The sequence below is a fragment of the Macaca nemestrina genome, chromosome 5 (genome assembly GCF_043159975.1).
Source record: "Macaca nemestrina isolate mMacNem1 chromosome 5, mMacNem.hap1, whole genome shotgun sequence".
Taxonomy (NCBI): domain Eukaryota; kingdom Metazoa; phylum Chordata; class Mammalia; order Primates; family Cercopithecidae; genus Macaca; species Macaca nemestrina.
In genome coordinates, this window is record NC_092129.1 from 86735125 (window position 1) to 86762760 (window position 27636).

General features: G+C 35.6%; 2 protein-coding genes across 3 annotated transcripts in view; one reads left to right on the forward strand and one right to left on the reverse strand.

The window, feature by feature from the left end:
- The window catches only part of LOC105499055 (thiosulfate sulfurtransferase like domain containing 3), a 57938-nt gene that overhangs the window by 8087 nt on the left and 22215 nt on the right, over positions 1–27636 (reverse strand). The window lies entirely within an intron of this gene.
- On the forward strand, positions 1139–27547 carry LOC105499054 (cyclin C). Of its 2 annotated transcripts, XM_011771456.2 has the most exons (13): positions 1139–1449; positions 6980–7086; positions 8247–8331; positions 8501–8570; positions 11389–11440; positions 18010–18065; positions 18865–18900; positions 19586–19677; positions 20311–20378; positions 23410–23489; positions 24669–24787; positions 25662–25756; positions 26320–27547. In XM_011771456.2, the coding sequence occupies exons 1-12, from the start codon at positions 1418–1420 to the stop codon at positions 25711–25713; spliced, it is 849 nt and encodes a 282-aa protein (XP_011769758.1). In that variant the 5' UTR covers positions 1139–1417; the 3' UTR covers positions 25714–25756; positions 26320–27547. The 2 variants fall into 2 exon arrangements, with proteins under 2 accessions (XP_011769758.1, XP_011769757.1); XM_011771455.2 differs by lacking the exon at positions 25662–25756 and having other exon boundaries at positions 1145–1449.

Below are 27636 nucleotides of genomic sequence, written 5' to 3' on the forward strand. Positions count from 1 at the left end.
CTCTACTAAAAATACAAAAATTAGCTGGGCGTGGTGGTGCGCGACTGTAGTCCCAGCTACTTGGGAGGCTGAGGCAGGAGAATCTCTTGAACCTGGGAGGCAGAGGTTGCAGTAAGCCTAGATAGCGCCACCGCACTCCAGCCTGGGTGACAGAGCAAGAGTCTGTCTCAAAAAAAAAAAAAAAAAAAAAAAAAGAAAGAAAAAAAAAAAGAAAGAAATCGCTTGATCCAGGCCTGGCCTGGTAGCTCACACGCCTGTTAATTCCAGCATTTTGGGAGGCTGAGGCGAATGGATCACCTGAGGTCAGGAGTTCCAGACCAGCCTGGCGAAATCCCCTCTCCACTAAAAATACAAAGATTAGATGGACGTGGTGGCACGCGCCTGTAATCCCCGTAATCCCAGCTACCGGGGAGGCTGAGGCAGCAGAATCACTTGAACTCGAAAGGTAGAGGTTGCTGTGAGCCAAGATTGTGCCACTGCACTCCATCCTGGGTGACAGACCCAGACTCTGTCTCAAAAGTAAAAAATAGGCCGTGCGCGGTAGCTCACGCCTGTAATCCCAGCACTTTGGGAGGTCGAGGCGGGCGGATCACGAGGTCAGGAGTTTGAGACTATCCTGGCCAACATGGTGAAACCCTATCTCTACTAAAAATACAAAAATTAGCCGGGCGTGGTGGTGCGTGCCTGTAGTCCCAGCTACTCGGGAAGGAGGCTGAGGCAGGAGAATCGCTCGAACTCCTGGAGGCGGAGCTTGCAGTGAGCCGGGATCGCGCCACTGCACTCCAGCCTGGACGACAGAGCAAGGTAAAAAAAACAAAAAACAAAAACAACAACAACAAAAAACTTGATCCGTGAGAACAAAGTCATCTTCATTTATTTCTCTTTCCAATCACAGGTAAAATAAGTCACAAAATCTTTTATTTTATTACAATGCCACTGTTCTGTTTTTGAAGTCCTGGAAGAGGTAATAACAGAACCCCGGAACTCAGCCACTTCGCCCAGGTTAGACCCCTACTCAGCAACTCCAGTGCTGAGGACAGGAGACCGAGCGCCGTGGGCCCCCGGCCAGAACCGGCAAGACGCTCTCGCGAGAGTCTTCCAACCGCCGTGAGCTCTCGTGAGCACTAGTTCTCTTCTATCTCAGCGCCCCCACAGGTCAGCACCTCCCCGCCGGCTCCCTCCGCTACCGCGGGCCGGAACTTTTGTCGATAGGAACGGGTTTGCACAGTTGAGTGTTGTCGGCCGGCGTGAAGGAGACTAGGGGGCCATCCTCTTCCTTTCGCCGTCGCCGCCGCGGAGCGGAGTCGAGCCGAGCTGATTTGATCGAGGAGCGCGGTTACCGGACGGGCTGGGTCTATGGTCGCTCCGCGGGCCGCTCCGCCGGCTGGTGCTTTCTTATCAGGGCAAGCTGTGTTCCATGGCAGGGAACTTTTGGCAGAGCTCCCACTAGTAAGTGATCTTACGTCTTCTCACCTGGGGCCGGTTTTTGGGGGGCTGTGAGGACTGGGCCTGCGACTCCCTTGGGCCTGGATCCCGGCTCAGTATGCCGGGGTCCTCAGGGGAGACGGCAGCGGCCAGAAGCAAGATGGTCTTTTCTGAGGCGACTCCCCTCCCCGCCCCCAGCCCGTTTCGGGGAGGGAAGGATCTGTGAGGGGGAGGGGTGGGAGAGAGTTTAGTCTCCCAGGAAGGAACGTTTCAGAGTTTAATTTCGGATTTTTAGTTTAACTAGGCCGCAGGGGGTCGGATAGAGTGGGCACAGGTACGGGAAGTGTGACTCAGCTCAAGACTGTGAGGCTACCTGTTCAGGACAGTTGTGGCGTGCTTTTGCTTGGGATTTCTTCGGGTGATTGGCGTCGTGGTCTTTTGTCATTCACTGTATATCTTGAGTGGATTTAATATTCTGAGGAGAGGAGAGAGTCTGGCTTGTTTCTGCCTACTAACCTCTTCTTGCCAGTACTTTATGTCTAGATGGAGTTTTATATTGATAAGGTATAGGGCAGGTGCCCTGTAAACTTATCCATTTCATTAGCCTGTGCCTTATATTTTGTTTTAAAGGCGTATTTTTCCAGTGATTTTGTTTCTCTATTTCTTTAACCTTTTTCATGAATAAGTTCTTGTTTCTGTCAGTGACTATGTGAGAGCTAGAATAATATTAAAAACATTTATCTCTAAATACATTTGTTTAAGCAGGCAGGAAGGTGCGTGATGGGGTTAATTGAACATTGAGTAGGCTTTCCACTGTATAGTTGAAAGATGAACAGAACTTGACAAAGAAGGTATCTTAGTATAATTTTTTATGCTAAGAAAGCATTAGTAAGTAATTTAAATTTCGATTCTGTGAATAGGATCTGTTCCTGATGTTCATTTTTTAGCCCTTTGCAAGGAGAAAAAAGAAACAATGAACTCGGTAACCTATTTAAGGAAAAGCAGGTTTTCCTCTTGCTATAAAGTGATTCTGTGGAGATGACATGTTAAAGAGGCAGGCAACTGATCATATGTGTATGTGTGTGTATATATATGTGTGTGTGTGTATTATATATATGTTGCATTGTTTTCACACACTGAAATATTGCTTGGGCAGAATTAAAGTATTGAAAGTTTAGGTATTGGAGTTAGAGGTCCTGAAAAAAAAATTTAGGTAGTGGAGAAGAGAGATTCTGATAAACTTTGAAAGAAGCTGAGAGAATTGACAAGTAGCTGACTGTTGATTTGTCAGTTTTTCAACTTAAAAAAAAGCTCCTACCTTTTTTCAATGGTGTTCTCATTATGCTTTCATTTATTCATAGCATTATAAAAACATTTTTTCACTTTTCAAATATAAAATTATTACAAAGTTAAGTGTACTTCTTTGAAACTATTCTCCCAATTCAAATACTCCTAAAAGAAGGGATCACTTTGCCTTGCTCAGATCCCTTGAGCAGTCATAGAGTTTCTTATCTGGAAAAGGTAACAAGTATGGAAGACAAGACAATTCTGGAAAAACAAACAAAAGATTATGAAAGGCCATTGTTTTAGCTGAATTTGGTGAAAGAGGGCAATTGACATTAAATATGCTATATTTCATGCTTCTAAGATGCATATTTTCACACTTTAACATCTTTGAAATGAGCATGGCAGTTTCTTTCATAGCATATGAAATAATGATGAATCCTAGATGTAATCTTAAATTTGATGAAATGCAGTATTTATAAATTTTTTTAGTTTATCCTGCATACACAGCTCTGAGGAAAATTCATAAAATGTTTGTGAAATTTATGAAATTTATCTTTTTAAAAACATAAAATGACTCTGTGGGGATGAAATTAATTAGCAAACCACAGTGTAGTTGAAGTAGAACAAAACACAGTCTGTGACCAAAATGAACTAGAAGGGGACTAAGTATTTGCTGGGTTGATTGAATGCATTAATGAAGGAGTAACAAAAATAAAAACTACAAAACTAACTGTGGATACTTTATTGTGTGAAAAAGGAAACTGAAAATACAGTTACTTAATATCTATAAAATAACATCATAATATTACCATATATGGAATGTAACCAAAGCTTGAATGTATTAGAAAATCAATATCCTGAATAATTGAGAGATAATAGAAATATTCTATTTAATAATACTAAGAAGGAAACATGAAATAAGCCTAAAGAAACAGGAAGAAGATCTTAAAATAGATAACGCTGATGCTAATATATTAAAAGGAAAAAAATTATAAAAGATCATTCTTAGAGTAAACAAAAACAGTAGACGAAACTACTGCTAGTTAAATCAGGGGAAAAAGGAATGATACAAAAATACAAAATTAGGAATGAGAAAAGTAAACCCAAGGGTACTTTTGGGTTATCTCCAGGGTTTTAAATTTGAAAGCCAAAGCAAGTTAAGAGTATTACCCAAGAGCTATGCCTTATTTCATGGGTAAATACATCTTTCAAGAGAATCTCCTTTTGAAATTGTTCCATTTCATACAGAAAGAAGAAAAGCTTTCCTTTACAAAGCCATGATAACACTTACAGAAAAATCTAGTAAAGGGAACACTAAAAACAGTCTCACTTTTGAATACTGATGCAAACATTGTAAATGAATTATTACCAAATACAGTCTAACATTACATTGAAAGTATAAAACGTGACAGTGGATTTTATTATAGAAATATAGTCAATGAAGCAGTAAAGGTATTAAAAAACTAATGCAATTCAACATTTATCCTTGACTAAAGCTCTTACTAAAACAGAAACAGGATGCTTCCTTAACATGAAAAACATATCAAAGCATCAGCAGTGGTAAAACATTGGGATAATTAGGGTGCCTATTTAAGATTTTACCAGTATACTAGTGAATACAATTGATACAAAGGAGATATAGAAAGAATGACAAAACAATGACAAAATTATCAATACGTGGAAATAAAATTAATGAGAAAACTCAGTTAATTGAGAAGTTATTAGAAATAATAAAGGTTTAATAAGGTGACCAGTTATAAAATACAAAAATAAAAGCTTTTTAAAAATGGATAGGGAAGTATAATTTACATTAGCAACAGAAAATATAAAATACAGAGGGAAAAATATAAAGAAATATACAGAACCTGTAGGAAGAAAACTTTAAAAGTCCATAGTGGCACATACAGATTTTAATAAAGTTTGAATTCTTGGTAAGATGTCATTTCTCCCTATATTGATCTTTAAATGTAATGCAATCACAAAATTTGAATGGATATTCTTTTTTAGGACTTGACATAATGCTTCTTAAGTTTGGGTCTTAGAATAATAATTGTGATAAAATGTCAGAAATTTTCAGGAGAATAGTAGCAAGGAAGTATTTTTCATACCAGATATTCATTACTTAATTTTCTGTGTTTTAAAATAGCACAGCATATGAACAAGAAAAAAAATAGGAAATTATAAAGAAGATCCAAGTATAGTGATAGAATTATAAATCAGAAGATAACTTAGCGCATTTGGATAAGCATTTGACAAAATATTTAGCTGGATCCCAACTTTATACTTTGTACCAAAATAAATTCCAGATGGATCATAAATTGAAGGAAAAAAGCCCTTAAGGGTATTAGAAAATATGGGTGAATTGTTTATCATTTTGAATCAGGAAAGACCTTGCTATGCCTGACAAACATGAAAGTAAAAGATTTAAGTAAGTGATTCAGATTTCTGTATTACAAATAATTAAATACTGAGAGATATTTAAACTTGGGAGAAATTTTGCACTTATTTGTCAAACAAGTGATTTATTATTCATACTGTACAAATTTTAGATGAGAAGAATCTCTTAATCATTAAAAAAATCGGTAATACCATTAGAAAAATGGTCATATTAGAATTAACATTGTACAAAAGAAGAACTGTATATGACCAATAAAGACATAGAAAGATGTTTAACCTCAAAAGTAAACTACCGGGAAAAGAAACAGTGACGTACTACTTTGCCTTTAAGTTGCAAAATATTTAAAAGTGGCAGTAACCCATAGGATTAATTTTTTTTTTTTTTTTTTTTTTTTTTGAGACAGAGTCTCTGTCCACCAGGCTGGAGTGCAGTGGTATGATCTCAACTCACTGTAGCTTCCACCTCCCGGGTTCAAGCAATTCTCCTGTCTCAGCCTCCCAAGTAGCTGGGACTACAGGCACACGCCACCACGTCCAGCTAATTTTTGTAATGTTAGTAGAGACAGAGTTTCACCATATCGGTCAGGCTGGTCTCAAACTCCTGACCTCAGGTGATCGGCCCACCTCGGCCTCCCAGAGTGCTGGAATCCCAGAGTGCTGGAATTATGAGCCACCATGCCCGGCCAGGATTAAATATTGTACAATTCACTCATGAACTGTTAATACAAATGGAAATTGGTATAATGTTTTTGGAGGGTAAACTGACAATGTGTATCAATAAATTACCAGCAACACTAATCCTACTTCTGGGAAGTTATTTCAAATATATTATTAATCAAATATGCAAGGAGAATTACAAAGATATTCATTAAGAAGCATATCATTCAGGAAATAGTAGCAAGGCAGTATTTTTTTATACCAGCTATTAATTACTTAATTTTCTGTGTTTTAAAATAGCACAGCATATGAACAAGAAAAAATAGGAAATTATAAAGAAGATCCAAGTATAATGATAGAATTATAAATCAGGAAATACCTCAGCGCATTTGGATAAGCATTTGACAAAATTTTAGCTGGATCCCTACTTTGTACCAAAATAAATTCCAGATGGATCATAAATTGAAGGAAAAAAGCCCTTAAGGGTATTAGAAAATATGGGTGAAAAATGATAACCTATATTTCCATCAGTAGAGATTGGCTAAATAATGATCCATCCATAAAGCTGTATGAAAGACTGCTGAACAACAAGTTAATTGACATAAGACTTGGAATACATATTGAATGACAAACACAGCTTCAAGATCGTTTTTTCTTTGAGTCATGTCAATTTCATATCTCTGGTTAAAAATAGCACACTTGACTAGGCAAGAGGAGGAGGCTATCAGTGTAACACATTCTGAGGCAGTTTTTAATATAATTAGATTTGTGAAGTAAGGAAATTAAATGCCATAGTTACCCATGAACAGCTGAAAAACTATATACTTCCTCAAATCTAAGCCACCATCAATTGGTGCCAAATAATTCCACCGTTATCTTATATCACTAAGAAAGAATAAACATGCTGCCAATTATAACACGAAGGCATCACAGATTGTAAGACATATCTTGATATCAGAGTCAGAATCAGTGAAATACAAGCTGGTAACAGACTAAGGAGGAAGAAGGAAAAGATTAGAGCAGAATTTTTTTCAGGACATATTTACATTTATTAGTGAGATAATTATTAGTCACATTTCAAGAAATGTGAGAAATAATTGTCTTTAAGGTTACGTTTTGCTCTTTGTACTTCTCAGAATATGAACAATGTGTTCAATCTTAGAGTGTTTTCCCTGACCTTGCTTGTTGATTTTCTGTAACATGTCTTTTCTAGTTTGCAATGGATTTTGGATAAACAAGATCTGTTGAAGGAGCGCCAAAAGGATTTAAAGTTTCTCTCAGAGGAAGAATATTGGAAGTTACAAATATTTTTTACAAATGGTAAACTTTTTAAAAAATTGTTTGAGATTGTATAGTTGGTTACCTCTGAATTAAAATGTTTTTGTGTGGTAATTTGTAAACTGTTTTAGTGCATACCTAACATTTTTATTTATACAGGTGTTCTTTTTACAACGTATTCATTTCTGTTTCTTTTTAGTGATCCAAATAAAGTTTTTTGTGTGAATTTTACATATTACAGGCACTTAAGACAATTTAGAAGTGTTACCTAATCTCCCTAAGGCTTTGTAATAATTATTAGACCCAGTTCACGGTTGGCTAAAGCAAAGTACTTTGAGGATAAATGATTCTTTGGATTGGCATCCTGTAGTGGTCATGTCTCTTAGAACTTTGCTTTGAAGGGAAGAAGATTAGGGATATATCTTTACTCTGACATGTAGTAGGTTTGTCACATAATTTTTTTAACTTTCAGTTCACTATTTTGTAAACTTATCTCTCTGGTTTTTTTTTTTTTTTTTTTTTTTTGAGGATTCATTATGAATTTTTTTTTTTTTTTTTTTTTTGGTGAGCCGTATAAAGCTAAGTGTGGTAATCTTAGCACTTTGGGAGGCAGAGGTGGGTGGATCACTTGAGGCCACGAGTTAGATGAGCCTGGCCAACATGGTGAAATCCCCTCTCTACTAAAAATACAAAAATTAGCTGGACGTGGTACACAAGAATCACTTGAACCTGGGAGGTGGAGATTGTAGTGAGCCCAGATCGCACTACTGCATTCCAGCCTGGGCGACAGAATGAGACTCTGTCTCAAAACAACAAAAAAGTGGTAGTATTAACAAGTTTCATAGGTGTCTAATATTTTCTTTTTATATTTATTTTAAAGATAATATGAAAAGCATTTAAAATATTTAGAAGATAGAGGGGAAATACTTATTCAACTTCCTTAATGGATGAATAATTTTTTGCTGTGGGGCAATTTCTGTTTTGTTATTGTTTTGTTGTTGTTTATGCATACCTATATATTTTCTTAACACATTTGCAAATCCTAGTGTTAGACCACTGTGACTCACATAGAGCATGTGTAGGTTTTTCCCTTTGTTAAAAATGGACATAATTATGATTTAATCAATTGGAAGTTACTGTTCAATGTTAATATTATAATGATACCAGAAGATACATTTAAAATTTCATTATTTACCTTTTAGTTATCCAAGCATTAGGTGAACATCTTAAATTAAGACAACAAGTTATTGCCACTGCTACGGTATATTTCAAGAGATTCTATGCCAGGTAGGATTATTTTTATTTTATTTTATTTTATTTATTTGAACTCTTATCTAATGTTGATGAACCTTAGCACAGTGTAAATGAATCATGTGTCTGCCATAGAGTTATCTTGATTTTTTCCCAGTGTGTTTTCTACATGAATGATATTTAACTTTGTTTTATCATATTTTAGGTATTCTCTGAAAAGTATAGATCCTGTATTAATGGCTCCTACATGTGTGTTTTTGGCATCCAAAGTAGAGGTATAAAACAATTTTCTGTTCTTCATCAAAGTATAGTCAATGTATGTTGGTTAATCTGCCCCAGTTTTCACATTGCCTGTGTCAAATTAATAAATGGTAATGTATGCAAAATACTAAAATTGTACAAAATCAAAGAAATATATACATATCCTTATATATTCACTTAACAGACACATATAGCACTTACTGTGTACCAACTGACTTAATCTTCCTAACAAACTGGAATGCATACTAGTAGTAGTCCCATTTTATAAATGAGGAAACTGAGACAGAGAGAGATGAAGAACTTGCTTAAGATTATACAGCTAGTAAGTGTCAGAGCCCATGTTTGAACCATGGGAGTCTCTTTAGCAATCCTGTGTTCTTAACTACTTTCCTCTGCTGCCTTTGAGACATTTATTGTTTGGCACTGAGTAGTATTCAGTAAGTACCACAGCTTGCCTACCATAACCTGAGAATGTCCCTTATGCTTCTCACCCATATGCTTATCTTCTCCTGTCTTCCCTCCCATCATCCTGATGATTGGCTGCCTACCAAGCCAGAAGGAAGGCAAGGATTAGGGGAAGCTATAGCTATATAGATTCTAACAAGTAAAAGTTGAGGTTATGAGCGTAGAGAAATTAGGTGAAGGAGAGAAGATAGATAGGAACTTGCAGCAGAGACTGAATTTCTGTTCAATTTTTTTACTTTTGTAGTATTTTCGAAAAAGCTTAGCTAAAGTCCAGAAAATAATAGCAGATATTGGCTGTTTTTCATAAATAATTAATGTAGTCTTTGGTGGTGTGAAATCTTTGCATTATGTTTCTATTTTTGGATAATGTCTTAGAGTTGTATTCTTAGAATTGTATTCTTGAATACTGAATGTGATTTTTACCTAGTAAGTTTATATTCCTTTTGGTACCTACTTTGATTTAGTTTTGTTTTAGCCATGATTTAAGAATATCCATGACATCTTTCCCAACTATTACCTAAATAATGACAATTGACTCTGTTAGAAATAATATTAAGACAAGCTTTCTAGAAGTTTATGTTTTCTAATTGTGAGTGGTAGTTTAAGAAGGCAGAATCAGCTTTGTTTTTGTTAAGTTCTTTAATGGAAAAGAAAGTGTCTATTAAAGGTCCTTATGGATTGAGTTTTCTGATTCTAATAATTCTAATACTACATAATATTTGATTTTATTTAAATATTACTAGGTAATAATTTAATTTTAAGTCCCTTAAGCACAGGCAGTATGGCGGACCAAGACAAAAAATCTTTATAAACATTTAATCTTGTAGATTAATTTGAGGATTTTAATCTATCTTATTTGTTAAATATTGTTATTCGATTTACTGAGTAGAACTCTGTGATGTGATTTACCAAATGAAAGTTTTCCCTTTGAGTTTTGGATAAAGAATTATTCCTAGGCTGGGTGTAGTTGCTCACACCTGTAATCCCAGCACTTTGGGAGGCTGAGGCGGGCGGATCACCTGAGGTCAGGAGTTTGAGACCAGCCTAACCAACATGGCAAAACCCCGTCTCTACTAAAAATACAAAAATTAGCCGGATGTGGTGGCAGATGCCTGTAATCCCAGCTACTAGGGAGGCTGAAGCACGAGAATCACTTGAACCCAGGAGGTGGAGGTTGCAGTGAGCCAAGACTGTGCCACTGTACTCCAGCCTGGGCAACAGAGCAAGATTCCATCTGGAAAAAAAAAAAAAAAAATTATTCCTGAGAAAGAGAATGTAGTCTTTCAGATTTGGTGGTAGCATTATTATTATTATTATTATTATTATTATTATTATTATTATTTATCTCTGTGACCAAATCTTTCTGTATTTTCTCTAGTTTTATGGAAATTGTATAGAAATCTCATTTAAGAACATGTTTCAGGCTTTTACTTTTTCTTTTCAGTTACTATAGTTGGAGGTTTAAATGTAAAACAAATATGTTACTACACATACATTTCCCCTACACAGGATAAGGATGTAGGCTGAAGGTATTTAAATAGATTTTTACTTTAGCTCCTTTTGTTGGATAAGAAACCAACTCTTGATTTTTTTATTTTAAAATGAAGTGAAGGCTTTAGGAATCTTAGGCAATAGATGAAATAGTGTATATAAGGTGGATCATAGTAAGTTTTAGTATTTTCACAATGGGGGTTATTCATTTGAAAGAGGAAACGGGAACTGACTTTGGAAGTCTATTAATTAAGGTTTATCTTATTCACAGATGCGACTGTTTTATCATAAAATGGCATGAAGTATCTGTTAGTACAGGTTGAATTGAATAGGAAACATACTTAGTATTCTTGCAATTAAGTATAGAATCTAAATAATCTTCTTGGAAACTAATTTAAGTCCTAAAACTGACACTGTGACCTTAAGATTTGGTTTCTAATTTGGTACTTTTTATTGTTATTAAATTACAAAATTATTTTAAAATTTATCTTAAGTTGTAGCAATTTGGGGGAAAGGTAATACAGGCAGACTATCCCTAATCTGAAAATCCTAAATGCTCCAAAATTTAAAACTTTTTGAGCGCCAACAGGACATTCAAAGGAATGCTCATTGGAACATTTTGGATTTCAGATTTTTAGATTAGGGATGCTCAACCAATGTAATGCAAAATATTCCTAAATCAGAAAAATTTCTGATCCTAAGCATGTCAGATAAGCAGTAATCAACCTGTACATTTAGGGGTTTAAGTACTTCACGCCTCAAGTGGGTAGAAGGTGAACAGAATGTAAACAGGGGAGCAAGGAAATCCTGTTTTGAATAGAGTTCAGATACCCTTAGATTCATTGGGTTAACATGTACCTGCTTTTCTTTCTTTAGGAATTTGGAGTAGTTTCAAATACAAGATTGATTGCTGCTGCTACTTCTGTATGTAAGTGCAAAAAGTATATCTGCTTTAAGGATGTAATTCTAAAGAAAGCTCCAGATTACACAGAATTTTTTTTTTTCTTTTTTTTTTTTAGTTTATGAGACATATGAGAGATTGGTTGGCTTTATTAAATTTCCTGAGGATACCTTTATGTCTAGTGTATTTGGCAAAAAATCGAACTAAAAAAGGTTTTTTTAAAAAAAGTTATAAAGATAATACTTGTAATGTTAAAATGGATAGTAATAATCAATCCAAAAACATCAACTCAGTGGTTTTTTATCTTATAAGAGTAAACAAAAAATTATGTTTTCTAGTTTTATTATATTGTTTTCTAATGACTATTATGTCATTCTTATGGGTGGATATTAGTATCTATGTGCAAACCCGTTCCTGTGTTGTTGGGTTGTTATGAGGACCAAATGAGTTAATATTTATAAAGCTTTTAGAACAGTGCCTTGCCTAGTATGTTACTTTGCTGAGGCTGCTGTAACAAAATGCCACAGAATAGGTGGCTTAAACAACAGAAGTAAGTGTATTTTCTCACAGTTTTAGAGCGTGGAAATCCAAGATCAAGGTGTCTGGTTATTCTCACATGGATCTTTCTCGGAGCACACACACTCCTGGTTTGCCATCTTCTTCATGTGAGGACAATAGTCTCACAGAATTAGGCCCCACTCTTATGTCCTCATTTAATCTTTTTTTTTCTTTTCTTTTTGAGACAGAGCCTCGCTCTGTTGCCCAGGCTGGAGTACACTGGTGCCATCTTGGCTCACTTCAACTTCCGCCTCCCGGGTTCAAGTAACTCTCCTGCCTCAGCCTCCTGAGTAGCTGGGACTACAGGCATGTGCCACCATGCCCAGCTCATTTTTTGTATTTTTTAGTAGAGACGGGTTTCACCATGTTGGCCAGACTAGTCTCAAGCTCCTGACGTCGTGATCCACTAGCCTCAGCCTCCCAAAGTGCTGGGATTACAGGTGTGAGCCACTGCGTCCAGCCTGTTCTCATTTAATCTTATCCCTTTAAAGGCCCTCTCTCCAAATACAGTCAAATTCTGAGGTACTAGGAGTTAGGGCTTCAACGTATGAATTTTGGAGGGGGACATATATTGGTCCACAATACTCAGTAAACTTTAGGGGTTATCATCATCATCTTCAATGACAACAACATCATTATCACTGGAAACCACTGTACCAGTGCAGTGGCATTGGTACCAAGATAAAATACAAGGAATTTAAGGACAAAAAAAATAAGACAGACACATAAAAATATTAATACAGAAGGAAATAAATAGTATAAGAGAATTACAGAGAATGCTGTGAATGTTTTGGGTGGGAAAAGGTTGCTTCATGAATCCAGAAAGGATTAAGTAGAATTTGGTGCAGAAAGTTGAACTGGGGGAATGCAGGAGATAGACAGTCTAAGAATATTGAATAGTTTAGTCAAATAGGGAAAGCTCATGAGTTAGATTAACTGTATGTTGAGTAAGGAAATAGTGGGGAAAAATCCTTACCTGACTAATATCAGCTAATAGAAGGCCTTCAATGCTAAATGAAGGAATCTGCACTTTGTTCTATTGACAGTAATGAAAGTTAGTTAGTTAGTTATTTGAGACAGAGTCTCGCTCAGCCACTCAGTCTGGAGTGCAGTGGCACGATCTTGGCTCACTGCAACCTCTGCCTCCCACGTTCAAGCGATTCTCCTGCCTTATCTTCCCTAGTAGCTGGGATTACAGGTGTGTGCCACCACGCCGGGCTAATTTTTGTATTTTTAGTAGAGATGGGGTTTCACCATTTTGGCCAGGCTGGTCTTAAACTCCTCACCTCAGGCCTCCCAAAGTGCTGAGATTACAGGCGTGAGCCACTGTGCCTGGCCAGTTTTATTTATTTTTACACATGCGGGTAATGCTGGCATTGTACATTAGGAAGGTAAATCTGACAGAATTATGTAAGATGAATTGGAGGAGAGGGCAGGTAGAGTTAGACAAATTTTAAAGTTATTTACATCCCACAACATGGATGAACCTTGCAGACATTATGGTAAGTTAAATAAGCCAGTAACAAAAAGACATATTGTGTGATTACACTTATGTGGAATACTTAAGAGTAGTCAAATTAATAGAGATAGAAAGTAGAATGATAGGGCTGGAGGAAGGGTGGTATAGGGAGTGATTGTTTAATGGGTACAGAGTTTCAGTTTTGCAAAAGTTTTGTGTATCTTAACACAATTTAAAAACAAAAACCTTCTGAAATACAGTGAAACTGCAAACTGTATTGAGTGCTGTCACTTACCACAGGGTGCTGTGAGAAATAAAACCTAACAAGTTTAAAGTGGAAAAAATAATTTTTAAGTTGCTGAAATCATCCCAGTGAACACTAATGAAGGCTTAAACTAATATTGGCAGCCAACAAGAAGAACAAACGAGCCAGATTTGAGCAATAGAGTGAGCAGGACTTGTAAAAGGAAGGGATTTAAGAAGAGTCAGAAATGTATTTTGAGGTTTTTTGCCTGGGGATTGGGGAGCTGTAGATGGTACCGAAAAAGAGAATAAGTGAGTTCTTAAAAGAATTAAATTTAATCTTTGACATTCTAACCATAAATATGTCAGTAGAACATCCTCTTAAAAATGTGAGGCCAGTAGTAGAAATTTAGAATTTGATAACATTTAAGAGTTGCACAGGCCAGGCATGGTGGTTCCTGCCTATAATCTGAACACTTTGGGAGGCTGGAGCAGGAGGATTGCTTTAGAACAGGAGTTCAAGACCAGCCTGGACAACATAGCAAGATTCCAACTCTGCAAAAAATTAAAGAAAAACTAACTGGGCATGGTGGTACACACCTGTGGTCCTAGCTACTCATCTGTAGTCCTGTCTACTCAACTAGGCTGAAGTGGGAGGGTTGCCTGAGCCCAGGAGTTCAAGGTTGCAGTAAGCTATGATTATGCCACTGCACTCCAGCCTGGGCAACGGAGTAAGACTCTGTCTCTAAAAATAAAAATAAAAATAAAAGAGTTGCACAATGTCTTATGCTGCATAAAAAAAGTTGTGAACCAAAGAAGAAAACAGATCTTTGAGAGAGAGCATAGTGTTATTAACAATGTGGGGGTAGAGGTAGAAGCCAGATTGCAAGAAATTAAGAAGTGAGTAGGTGCTGAGAAAGGAATAGTCTAACTATATTACAAATATATGAAACGACCTCAGTGAAAGGAATTGGGGGAAAGGTGTTGACATAAGTAGCTTTGGAAATGATTAGAGTGTAAGAGTAAAGGCAAAAGGAACTACACATAAGCACTGTACTCTAGTTGATAAAGTTGTTACCCATGGGTGTACAAGTTAACAATTCTGATAATGTTATACATGTATATGGGAATTAAACAATTACGTAAATCAATAGCAAATGTTTGAGAGCCGGGTTTCTCATTGTTGGAGTGGGAATTTACAGATAAACAAAGGGCTGGAAACAGCATGAACTCCTGTACCTTAATACAATATGGATGGTTACATATAGAAATACTTATAGATATGTGTATATAAATGGGTTAATGTGTGTATTTCTTGGCTTTCTCAGCTGAAAGAGTCTATAAGCAATGACATCCCAGTAGCGGTGAGCTCACCTAGTACCCATGTCTTGGTTTCTAATAAAATTCTCCAATAAAAGGTACCAGGGCTCCTTGGAGAAATGGCTGATTCTAGGACTGGGGCAAGAAGTACACAAGATGGACCTGGACCATCTCATAATGCCAGTAATAAAGAAGTATTCAAAACAAACAAGAAAAACAAAAACCTACATTGATGAGGATATGTCAGAAGGATATAGGAGCCAACTAAGAGAGCTCCCACTGACCAAAACTGAAATAATTTGACCATCAAAATTTTAAAAATAGCAGTGGGTAATAACTTAAAGTATAAACTAAATATCCATGAGTCCATACTGATATAAATAAATGAAGGAGAAAAGACATGTCTTCCATGCTGAAGAATTCCAAATAATATATGTAGCTACCCTGCCCTCAAGTAGAGGGAGCATAACTCCCACTCGTAAGGTGTTGGCTGTACATGTTAACTTCCTGCTAGTGTGTACATATGGAAAGGGAGGAGAAAAGTAACTTTACAGTGGGGAAACCTGACAAATACTGCCTTAGCCAGGCGATCAAGGTCATAGCAACAGTGATAAATCACATTAATACCATGTATCCTTGATGTGATATGATGAAGATGGTACTTTATCTCTGTGGTCTTCCTGTCAAAAACCCATGTTCTCTAGTCTAATGAGAAAAACATCAGACAAATTCCAGTAGAGGAGCATTCGACAAAATACTTGACTGGTACTCCTAAAAACTGTCAAAGTCATCAAAAACAAGGAAAGGCTAGAAAACAGTCACAGCCAAACATCCTGAGGAAACGTGACAAATAAATGTAATGTGGTATCCTAGATGAGACCCTAGGATAGAAAAAGGACATTGGTACAAACTAAGGAGATCTGAACAAAGTACAGAGTTTAGTTAATAATAACATTTCAATATTGGGTCAGTAATTGTATCAAATGCACCATACTAACGTAAGATGTTAGTAGTAGGGGAAGCTGGGTGAAGGCATGTCTTAGTCCACTTGGGCTAATATGAGAAAGTACCATAGACTGGGTGGCTTTCACAACAGACATTTATTTCTCACAGTTCCGGAGGCTGGCAAGTCTATAACGGTGGGTATAAGAGAACTGTGCATGATCTCAGTTTTTGAGTCCACAAAAATAAAAGGCAGAGGAATATAATGAGGTAGAGTTTGTTTTGCTTTTTTCAAGGGAAGTTTAAGCATATCAGTATGTGATGGAAGATTTACTGAAGGAGGAAAGGTTAAAGATGAAAAAAAATAGTAGGAGTTATCAATTTAATAGATGATAACAAATGTATAAGTGGTAAGACAAACAATAGAGAGGAGGGAGGCATTTTTCTCCAAGTTGAAAGAAAAGGATTAAAAGATAGAAAAAAATGCAGAGCAGTTTTAGCGTGGAGTAACAGATATGTTGTGACAGTATCAGGTAAATATATTCTCAATAGAGGTGTTAGTGTCCAGGTCCAGGGGATGGGGATGTAGATTTGTTTTATATACAGAGGTAATTTTACTTTGTTGATTGTCTACCATTATATAAGAACCTGTTTTGCTGGTATACTTTACATCACAAGGATTTGTAAAACTCAGAAACCTTAATAGGTACGTCTTAATTTAAATAAAGGAGAGAAGAAAGGAAAGATTATAAATTTACTAATGTCAAGTTTAAATTTTTCTAGGTTTCAAATCCTGGCAGATATTACGCATCTAAATTAGCTGTAGGGCACTGAATTTGCAAAACAAATCTTTTTGAAAATATACTGCATAGAAGGAATGGAATTTCTTTTCTTTTTTTTTGAGATGGAGTCTCACTCTGTCACCCACGCTGAAGTGCAGTGGTGTGTTCTCAGCTCACTGTACCCTCCACCTCCCAGGTTCAAGGGATTCTCCTGCCTCGGCCTCCCGAGTAGCCGGGACTACAGGCGCATGCCACTACACTTGACTAATTTTTGTATTTTTAGTAGAGATGGGGTTTCACCATGTTGGCCAGGCTGGTCTGGAACTCCTGACCTTAGGTGATCCACCTGCCTTGGCCTCCCAAAGTGCTGGGATTACAGGCATGAGCCACCGTGCCTGGCTAGAAATGGAATTTCTTTTAATTTCAGTGAGATCACTTGGGCTTTGTGCAAATGGAAGCTGACACCAAACATTTTTTAGGACCTGTCAGTAAATACTTGGTTGAATTAAATGTGTCATAATGGCTTGAATACAATTTCTCAAATAGTACTTATATGTATATGCTCACACCATTTTAAAGAGATGGGGGATTGATGGTTAACATTGTTTTTTCATTTGTACTTTAGTGACTAACCAATAAAGTAATAGATAATAGAGTACTACTTTATGTGTTACTACTACTACTTTGAGTAACTTTATGTGTTACTCTAGAGTTTAAAACTCTAGAGACCTTTGCACATATATTAATGCTTTTATTAAAATATATATTTTGATAAATACCTGGTCATTGTAAAAAGTTTAGAAAGTGCAGATTGGTAAAAAGTTCTTAAATCTCACAGATAACCACTGTTAACATTTTTTTGGTATACTATCCTCCCAATATTTTATATGTATATGTTTTACCAACTATATATATTGTAAACACATATGTAACCCCCGTGTTCCTTCTAAGCGCAATCACTGGAAAACAGAAGAATACCATTCTATAGCTAAAAAGGTTTTAGAAATATAAAAGCCAGTGATTTTTTTTTTCCTGATCTTTTTCTTTTTTAAACATCAGAACCCTTTCTCAAGGTAGTAAATATAAAATTGAAGCTGTGTAGGGTGTCCTGCCACCTAGTCTTTCCCCTTCCCTGAAAATAAATAAAAATCTGCGTCCCTAAGTATTGCCAAGAATTCCTACTGAAAATAATTTTGTTCTACCCTCTAATATTCTGCTCTGTTAAAGGAATTTTGAGTTAATTCATTTCCCATTTTCTCAGTTTAAATTGTTTTTTGTTTTTTTTTCTGCAGTAAAAACTAGATTTTCATATGCCTTTCCAAAGGAATTTCCTTATAGGATGAATCATGTAAGTATATGGTATAAAATAGAACACTTATCAAAGCTATATATAAACTAGCTCTATACTATATTAGACTAAATTTAGTAGTTTCCTAGAAATGGCAGTTTCAAATATTACATAAATACAGACATTATTCTAAATTAAAGCTAAATAACTTTTACCATTTAAAAAAATACTTCATAGTAGTGATTATCAACCCTGGCTGCTCATTAAATCACCTTGGGAACTTGTAAATAATACTGATGTTGGATCCTTTCCAGAACAACAAAATCAGAATTTTCAGGCTTGGGGCTCCCAACATTGGTACTGTGTAAAAGCTCCCAGGTGATACTACTATTCAGCTGGGATTAAAAACTAATGGAACAATATGAAATATAAGGTGAGTTTTTATTGACATTTTAATAGGTATGTCCTTTTTCCACCTTGCAAGGGATTTGTTTATTCTCTTTAAGTTACATTTTTTTAATTAAGTAGAAATAATTGTATTAGAAAGTATACTGGAAAATCTGATGGTTTTACAGGATATTTTAAATAAAAGTGAGTAATAAGAATGATTGTGAGAAGCTGGCTTTTCCTTACAAGGATTAAAATCTTTATAATCATAATTGCATGTATAATATAGTAATTTTTTATTGCAGATATTTATTTTAATATAAACTATGTTTATTGTCTGGATTTTAAAAACTTTTTAGTAAACATTTTTAATAATTACTATAATGTCTGTAATTTATGTTAGATTAAGTGGATGGACTTATCTAATTTGGTTTCATATTAACATTTCATTGATAATCTTTGTTTTCAACAGATATTAGAATGTGAATTCTATCTTTTAGAACTAATGGTAAGTAAATCTTCTGTGATTAATAGATTAAAACATTTTTAAAATTTAATGAAGTTGGAAATTATTTAAAGAAACTATTTTAGGGAGGTACATTTTAAAACCATCCACCTGATATGTGATGGTGAAATCATGGTAGCCTATTTATATTAGCATCTAGAGTCTCTCTGATGCCTGTAAAATAATTTGTATATCCTACTTAGGGATGAGAAAATTTTTCTGTTCTATAGTAAGTAACTATAATGAAAGGATTACAGACAGACAAGTCAGGACATTAAACCACCGTAAATTATGTGCACAATTTGTGTGTGCGTGCAGTGTTATTTAAAGATAGATTATGTCTTTGGCAGAATTCTGCTCCTCCAGTTGGGAATTATGGATTTATAGGCTAATAAGAGGTTTCAGTGTGTTGCAGATGTGACACTTTGAGTCTCTAAGGGAATGAATGGATGCTGACTGACTGCCAACCGATTTATCAAGGTATATTCCAGAGAGAGCACTGCCTTCACTATTATAGTAGAGTTTAGGGCTGTCATACTGCTTGCTTAAGAGAATAAAAGGGAAGCAAGCATGAGTTAGTGAAATTCACTTTGAAATACACAATTACAAATCAGTTGGGTAATGATAACATTTTTGTGTTGTAATAAATCTGTTTTTTATACATACACATTTTTTAAACTGTTTCTAGGATTGTTGCTTGATAGTGTATCATCCTTATAGACCTTTGCTCCAGTATGTGCAGGACATGGGCCAAGAAGACATGTTGCTTCCCCTTGCATGGTAATTAGAACAGAAGTTATTAATAGTGTAACGTGTTATTAGATAGGAAGGTTGACAATTAAATATGAAGTCCAGTATTTTTAAAGTCATTAAACTATTGCCCCAAGATATTTTATGTTGAGCAAAATACCACTTGTTGAATTTTAATAACTATAGTGGTGTAAATGCCAAAATGAAAACAATCCTAAATTATCTGTTCCATAAATATACCTATTAAAATTTAATTTTATACAAAACACAGACTGTTAACATAAAAATTAAGACTGAAGCTATCTTTAAAGTAATCAGAATACTTTTTGGTAGTATGCAACATACATATAAATTTACTGTATAATTTCTGTTTTTCTAATTTGATTTTTCAAAAATTAGAAAAATGTGTTTATAATTTGTTATGAGATTTTGAAATTTAAAATATATTTAGCTGTAATTTTATTCATTGATACGTGCTTATTTGTTATCACATTCATGTATCCATCCTTTTGCCTTGATGTTTTCACTTTTATAGCTGTGCTTCAGTAATATAAAAGGAAATAAATGTGTGCAAAGATGAGAAATCTGGCCCTCTCTGGAGGAAATGTACAACCAGATGAGGTAGTTCTGCTTTCAGTAATAATATGATTTACATTTCTATAGGAGGATAGTGAATGATACCTACAGAACGGATCTTTGCCTACTGTATCCTCCTTTCATGATAGCTTTAGGTATGTAAGCATGGTGTGCCTTTATTAGTTAAATTAGTTATAAACCTATTTAGGTCATCCTAAACTAAATTTCACCCTGTTGTACTTTGTGTTTTTATGTTCCATGAAGTAATAGACTAATCCTTGCATGTGAACTTTCAATAATATGAACTGCAACTGTCACAAATCAGGATTATTATTCCCCCACCCCCTTTTTTTGGTAAGTTTTTTTTTTTAAACCATTCAAAATAGTTTTAATCAGTGTCTGAATAGAACATATTTGTTTATTTAGAGGGAAAAGTTCAGAATTAAGCCAGCTAATATTAGTTGTAGCATGTAAAATAATTGGGCCTTTCATATCTTGAGCCCAAACAAGTACTCAGAGGTTGTGTAAAGGAGCATCTGTGGTCCATAATGCTTGGCTGGAGGAAGAAGTTAGATACATTCATTCTGCTGTCTGTGGAAAGCAGTGCTGTAATGGGTGGAGTCAGATAGTCCTAGGCTTAAACTTTACTTCCTTTACAATTGTGGGAAAATTATCTGACCTTTCCGTGTTTGTTTCCTTAATTGTAAAATGGAGAGAATACTAGTAATTCCACCGAGCCATTTGAAGAATTAAATGAGATAGCTTGTACAGCACCAAATAATGCCTGTTATATATTGGGCACTTGTTAATTTTGTTCCTTTTCCTTCTGTTGATTTTTTTTTTTTTTTGAGATGGAGTCTCGCTGTCTCCCAGGCTGGAGTGCAGTGGTGTGATCTCAGCTCACTGCAACCTCTGCCTCCTGGATTCAAGCGATTCTTCTGCTTCAGCCTCCTGAGTAGCTACAGGAGGATTATAGGTATGCACCACCATACCTGGCTAATTTTTGTATTTTTAGTAGAGATGAGGTTTCACCATGTTGGCCAGGCTGGTCTTGAATTCCTGACCTCAGGTGATCCACCCTCCTTGGCCTCTCAAAATGCTGGGATTACAGGCATGAGCCACCGTGCCCAGCCCCTTCTATTGATTTTTATAACTCCATCCTCTTGATTTTCTCCTCTTATTTTCCATTGGTTTGTCTTTGTTCAGTTGTTAATTATTCCTTAAATGTTGATGTTTCTTGGCCTTCTTACATCAGGGCTGACAAATAGGTTATACTTATACTTCTCTATTACTGGCAGCTCCCTGAAAGGACTGGATTTGAAAGGATTTTTGAAGTGGTGTCTGGGTTCAGCGGGTACGAATACTGGGATCTCTATAGGTAGGAAGGAAGGGATAACAACATGTGTCACATCTTTGCCATCCCTGCAGTTTTCTTCTTGGGTACTTTCCATGAGATTCATGGCTTCTACTATCACTTATGTGCTGAAACATTTAAATTTCTTTATTTAGCCAAGATCTTGCCACTTTTCAGTTCTTTATATCCATCTTCCTTTTACATAGCTCCACTTGGCATCCCAGCAGCACCTCAGCCTCATGATGAGGATTGAGCTCATCACTTTGCCCCAAAATATGTTCCTCCTTTTAATGTCTTTGCCAGCTTGGTGAATAGCATGAGTTATATACCTTAGTTGGAAACCCAGCATTTAGGCCCTTTCATCTCCCTCAATACCCACATGTAGTTGTTTACCAATACATTTTGTGCCTTCATCTCAATTGTTCCTTCTGTAATCTCATAGTCATCTCATTTCTATCCATGTTACCACAGCAGTCTCCTAACTGGCTTATTAGCCTACAGCACTCCCACCCTCAGAGAGCCTATCTATCCTCCAAACTGTTGAGTGAAGCTAGTGGTTTCACCTGGGGATAATTTTGCCCTGAGGGGACATTTGGCAATGTTTGGTTTTAGTTGTCATAACTAGGGTAGGGTGCTACTGGCATCTAGTGCGTAGAAGCCAGGGATGCTGCCAAGCATCTTGTAGTATTCAAGACAGTATCAGAGAATTGTTCAACCTAAGATGTCAGTAGTGCCAAGATTGAGAAACCTGGAGCCAGCCGAATTCATCTCCCAATTGATATACATACTATTCTCTTCTCCCACTCTTATTTTTTTTTTTTGTTAAGACTTGGCTTAGATATCTCCCAGTGACCCTTCCCCACCCTTTCGGCATCACCTCAGTCTGGGTTTAGGATCCTTTCTCGATCTCCAGTGTACTCTATGCATGCCCATGTTAATAGCATTGTCCACTGTATTTTAATTTCCTGTTTTTATCATTTCAGTCCTTTAGTTTTTTAACCCCTTCTTGACTTAAGCCCTACTCATAGCTTTGCTTGACTTAGGGCAACCAGTGTGTCAGTTCACATTTGAGTTGCTATTTGCCTAGAATGTCATCCTTAGCAAAGACATATGGATAACCAGACCAAGGAGTATAACTTAAGCTGGGGTCAGTTCAGGATATCCAGGCTGCTCAGTAGAAATTGTTTTAGGCAAAGTTGTGATGTAGATTGTTCTCTTTTGTTAGTTTATATTGTATATAACATATATAACTAATTTTGTATACAGTATATTACATTTTTTTTCTAACTTTTATTTGATTACAACACTGAATTCTGTAAGGATGTGCCCAGCTTTCACATAACTTGATCATATGCTAATAATGAAAAGGAAGAAAAAAGACAAGGCAACACTGCTTTTAACTGAAATGTGGAAATATAGTCAACATTGTTAAAACTTAGTGTATTAATTGACATTTTTGTTTGTTTTGTCGCACTGACTTCTGGGTGCAGTTTAACTGCTGCTTTGTACACTACTCAGAGATAACTTCCCTTTTCCATTCTCCTCATTGAATGTTTTTCCTCTTTAACTTGCCTGACTCTCAAGGCAACTGCACCGTGACTAGCACGCAGTGAGGACCAGATGTCAAGAACTTGATGTAATTACTCTAGTAATTTTTTCTGTCTCGGATTACATTGTTGAGGTGGTCAATGGTAACTCTCATATGTAGCTGTTTAATTTTTTTTAAAGAGTGTTGGAAAATACACAGGAAATTTTTTAGTGAAAAATCTTTGTTAGGTCATATTCTGTGTTTGCAGTTAAACATGGATAGTTGTCTTTCATTTTCATTTCAGCTTGCCTACATGTAGCCTGTGTTGTACAGCAGAAAGATGCCAGGCAATGGTTTGCTGAGCTTTCTGTGGATATGGAAAAGGTATTCTGTAAAATTCCCTTAGTTGTATGTAAACTTGAATGTTCAAAAATTAATGTCGTATGTACTTATCATGAGCCTAAAATCTTATGATGTCCACCAGGCTAAGAAGATTATTGGTTACAAAATATTAAGAAACATGGGCTGGGTGTGGTGGTTCATGCCTGTAATCCCAGCACTTTGGGAGGCCTAGGTGGGCGGATCACCTGAGGTCAGGAGTTCAAGACTAGCCTGACCAATATGGTGAAACCGCATTTCTACTAAAAATACAAAAATTAGCCGGGTGTGGTGGCATGCACCTGTACTCCCAGCTACTCGGGAGGCTAAGACAGAATTGCTTGAACCTGGGAGGCGGAGGTTGCAGTAAGCTTAGATCATGCCACTGCATGTGAGCCTGGGCAACAGAGCAAGACTCCGTCTTAAAAAAAAAAAAAAAAGTTTGGTAGGAAGAGTTAATACTGATTATTTAAGCTATGTATCTCTTTTCAGTTTAGGATTAAACAGAATGATAAACTTTTGGTTTGATTGGTTGCAAAGTAGCCTCTAATTCCCAGGATTATTTTAAAAGCTCCCTGGTAACCACTGAATACTACTGTGAACTTCTGTAACATAGCCTATCTCCTGGCAAAGTGGCTTTTGCTGTGTTTCTAGCTTTTGTGCTCAAGTGTTAGATGCATTAAAATTAATCCTAAGGTTAGGTTCTACTCAGGTGGGAAAAAACGGCTAATTTGGAAACTAGTTATTTCAAATTTGTAGCTGCCAGTTTTTGAACACCTTAATGTATGTGTAGTTAACAGACAATCAAAACATCTTTTGTGCACTACCCCCCCATTAAGTTGTTTAAAATAATTTATACTAGAGGAGTGTGCTCTATAATGGTATATTCCCTCATGATTAGAACCTTTATTCTTAGTATGTTTCCGTTTAAAAGATATCATCAGATGGAAGGAAATCAACTGCAGAGATAGATAAGAATTGACAATGCACACATGCTGAAAAATGAGAGGCTAGAAGGAAAATCCTAAACAGCATTGTGGTGAAAAATACTGCTTTCAAATTTATCAGGATTTAAGGACAGAGACTACTCTTTTCTGAGGGTTGTGTAGTAAGTGATGCGCACTCTTTATATAATAAATGTTGCTTGTTTTTGCCACTGAGAACTTCTCAAATATTTTCTTCTAGATTTTGGAAATAATCAGGGTTATTTTAAAACTATATGAGCAGTGGAAGAATTTCGATGAGAGAAAAGAGATGGCAACCATTCTTAGTAAGATGCCGAAACCAAAACCACCTCCAAACAGGTACTTTGTAGACTTTAATTATTGATGTCATTTAATTATATATCATACTTACCATATTTTTCTTAGATTATGTTGTTTTGTAGTTTTTAAAACATTTCTTCTAAAACTTAATGATCCATGTTAATTTAATTTTTTAAATTTGTGATTTGATTGAAAATGTCTCATTTTAAAAAAATCGCTAATCTGATTAGTAACTTTTCCTAATGCAGTGAAGGTATATTACAGGTATCTCTCAACATATGGTCATATACCATAAATTTAAAGCTGACAGAATTAGGCAAGTTCATCCGAAATTCAGGGCAGAATTCAGAACTATAGTAGTTTCATGTCAGTTTGACTCTGTGCCATCTTTTTTTTTTTTTCCACTGCCAGCTATTGTCCTGTTTTATAAATTTCAGTAGCAATTTTCAAAACTTTCAGTGAATGATCTGATATTGTAAAGATAAAGAATTTTGGTTTTAAAGTGACCCTAAGATCCACAGCACATAAGAATATATTTTTGCTAATAATGAATCACCTGTGCTAAGAGGGTTTTTGCTGTTGTTATTGGGTGGGTGGGTGTGTGTGTGTGTGTGTGTGTGTGTGTGTGTGTGTGTGTGTGTGTTTTAAGTAAGATCTCTTCATTTAGTTCAGTGGTTCTCCGCCCTCACTGTGTATCAGTTCATGTGGAGCAGGGAGAAAAAGTCAGAAGGGAAATAAAGAAATGCCATCCATTTTAATTGTTTCTTTAGAAAAATGATTGTTACATAACAAGATAGATTTATGGATTGCTACTGATAAGTTAATGTTACAATTTGGAAAAAGTTAATACTTTATTCAAGGAGCTGTTTAAGGCAGTCATTCAAACAGCTACCTTTGGATGCATTTTTTGCAGAAATTCCCTGAGTGATTCTCCACTAGTGGCAGGGCCTGAAGCTGCAAGATGATGGTGGACAAGATAAGGCAATAATCCTATTGCCAAAGTTACTGGTATTTTCAGTTTTAGTTATTTTTAAGTATTCAGCATTTTTATTTTAAGTATTCAGCATTTTCCAGGAAATTACCATATTTCTTGCTGACTTATAAAGGTTTGCTATATTTATGTATGATTTTATTGTGCCTTTGGACAACAGTTTTTTTTTTTTTTTTTTGAAGAACACTTCTTGTTTTTCATAAATAGTAGGAATAGGATTTTATATGTAAGACTTAATTTTATAGGAAATTTGTTTAGAAGAAGCTGTAATCTCTATGTTGAGTGATACCTGTAATAACAATGAAATCCCATACCATAGTTTAAAGTTTTTGAGTATATATGGACACTAACTTCCAGAATGTTTGTTATGTGTGAGGGCACAAAGTTATGTAAGAATAAAAACATAAAACCAAATGTTAGTCTTCTGGATTTTAATTTTTCACATGTCTTATAATGAGGAATGTCTTTATTTTGTATAGTTGTGCCACAGAATAATGAATTTAAAAGTCAGTAGGCTTATCAGGGTGTAAAAATGGATCTTTTAATTGGTATAAAATCTTTTTCTTCCCCATTTGAACAGTGAAGGAGAGCAGGGTCCAAATGGAAGTCAGAACTCTAGCTACAGCCAATCTTAAAACATTCCGAAGAATTCCGTAGTGGACCACTTGGAAATAAACCATTGGACAGATTTCAGTAATGTCTTCAATGGAACACAAATGAAAATGAATAGCTTGTTTCTGTCAAGCATATTGGAAAGTGATTTTATTTTTGCAAAATAAGTTTTTCTTTAATATGATTCTAGTACATAATTGATTAAAATCTCTTGATTATAAATGTTTGGAAAGGTTCTAAGGGGACCTACAGACAGACATACATAGACATTTCAAAATTAATAGCTTTTGATTAGTATAATATTTCTTAATTTGGATAATAAAAATTGTAGCTTTTTATTAAGCCAGGAAACATGAAGCATAATTTGTTTAAAATTCTCTTTGGTCGTTGAGGGACCAAAAAAGGACGTAAAATTTACAGTCAATATATGAGGGGTTTTTTCCCTCCATAAGTTTAACTTTAAAACTGTATTTAAGGAATCAAATCTTACAAAATCCTGGAAGATTTTGGTAATGATGTTGATAATTTCAGGGAAATTAATCAAGTACCTATATTGATTTAAAAGTATATTTTACTCAATAGTTTGAGGATCTTGCCATGGAAGATACTAGCCCAGCCTAGCAGAAAAGTGCAATATGTATAGCATACTTTGACATTTTAAACGTTATAGTCCATAACCATTTTGAAATGCTGGGCAAACTACATGAAGTTATTTATAATTAAATCACAGCTAATCAGGCATTTTGAAAGCTTAATTGGATTCAAAACCCATAATGTTGGAATTTGGTAAAATTTTAACGTTGATTTTTACTGTGAAAAGTTTTTTATAAGATATACACACCCTAGTTTAATATTGTGTCTTGGTGTGGATTTACAAATTTACTACAGGTATTCTGAACCAGGAACACAATCAGGTTTCAGGCCAGTTTGATACTGGCTATCCTTAATTCTAATACGAGAGTAGGACATCATACTAAATGTTATGTCAGTGGGACTGTACTGTCTGTGGAACTTAGCAAATTAATCATTTTCTTCAGACTTGAAGGAGAATAAGAAATAAAATTTGGAGTCATAGGATATTGATGTACAATTTAAGGATTAAACATTTTTAATCAATTGTGGATGATGGCTTATTAAATTAAATGTTGACTTCCTAGTATAAAACTGCAAGAATAAAAGTAACTTCTCCAGCTGTATCGACTAGTGTCTTGAATTTATCTTTTTGAATTTGCCTGATGTTGTTTTTTGAGAATTCTTCCTTTAGTTAAGTGTTAAAGCCTTTTAT

What these genes read in the sequence shown, in the direction of transcription:
- LOC105499054 (XM_011771455.2), top strand. Translation starts at nt 1,418, where the DNA reads ATGGCAGGGAACTTTTGGCAGAGCTCCCACTA. An exon ending in TTTTGGCAGAGCTCCCACTA is followed by an intron (nt 1,450 to 6,979) that starts GTAAGTGATCTT and finishes TGTCTTTTCTAG; the next exon opens with TTTGCAATGGATTTTGGATA. An exon ending in TTCAAGAGATTCTATGCCAG is followed by an intron (nt 8,332 to 8,500) that starts GTAGGATTATTT and finishes ATCATATTTTAG; the next exon opens with GTATTCTCTGAAAAGTATAG.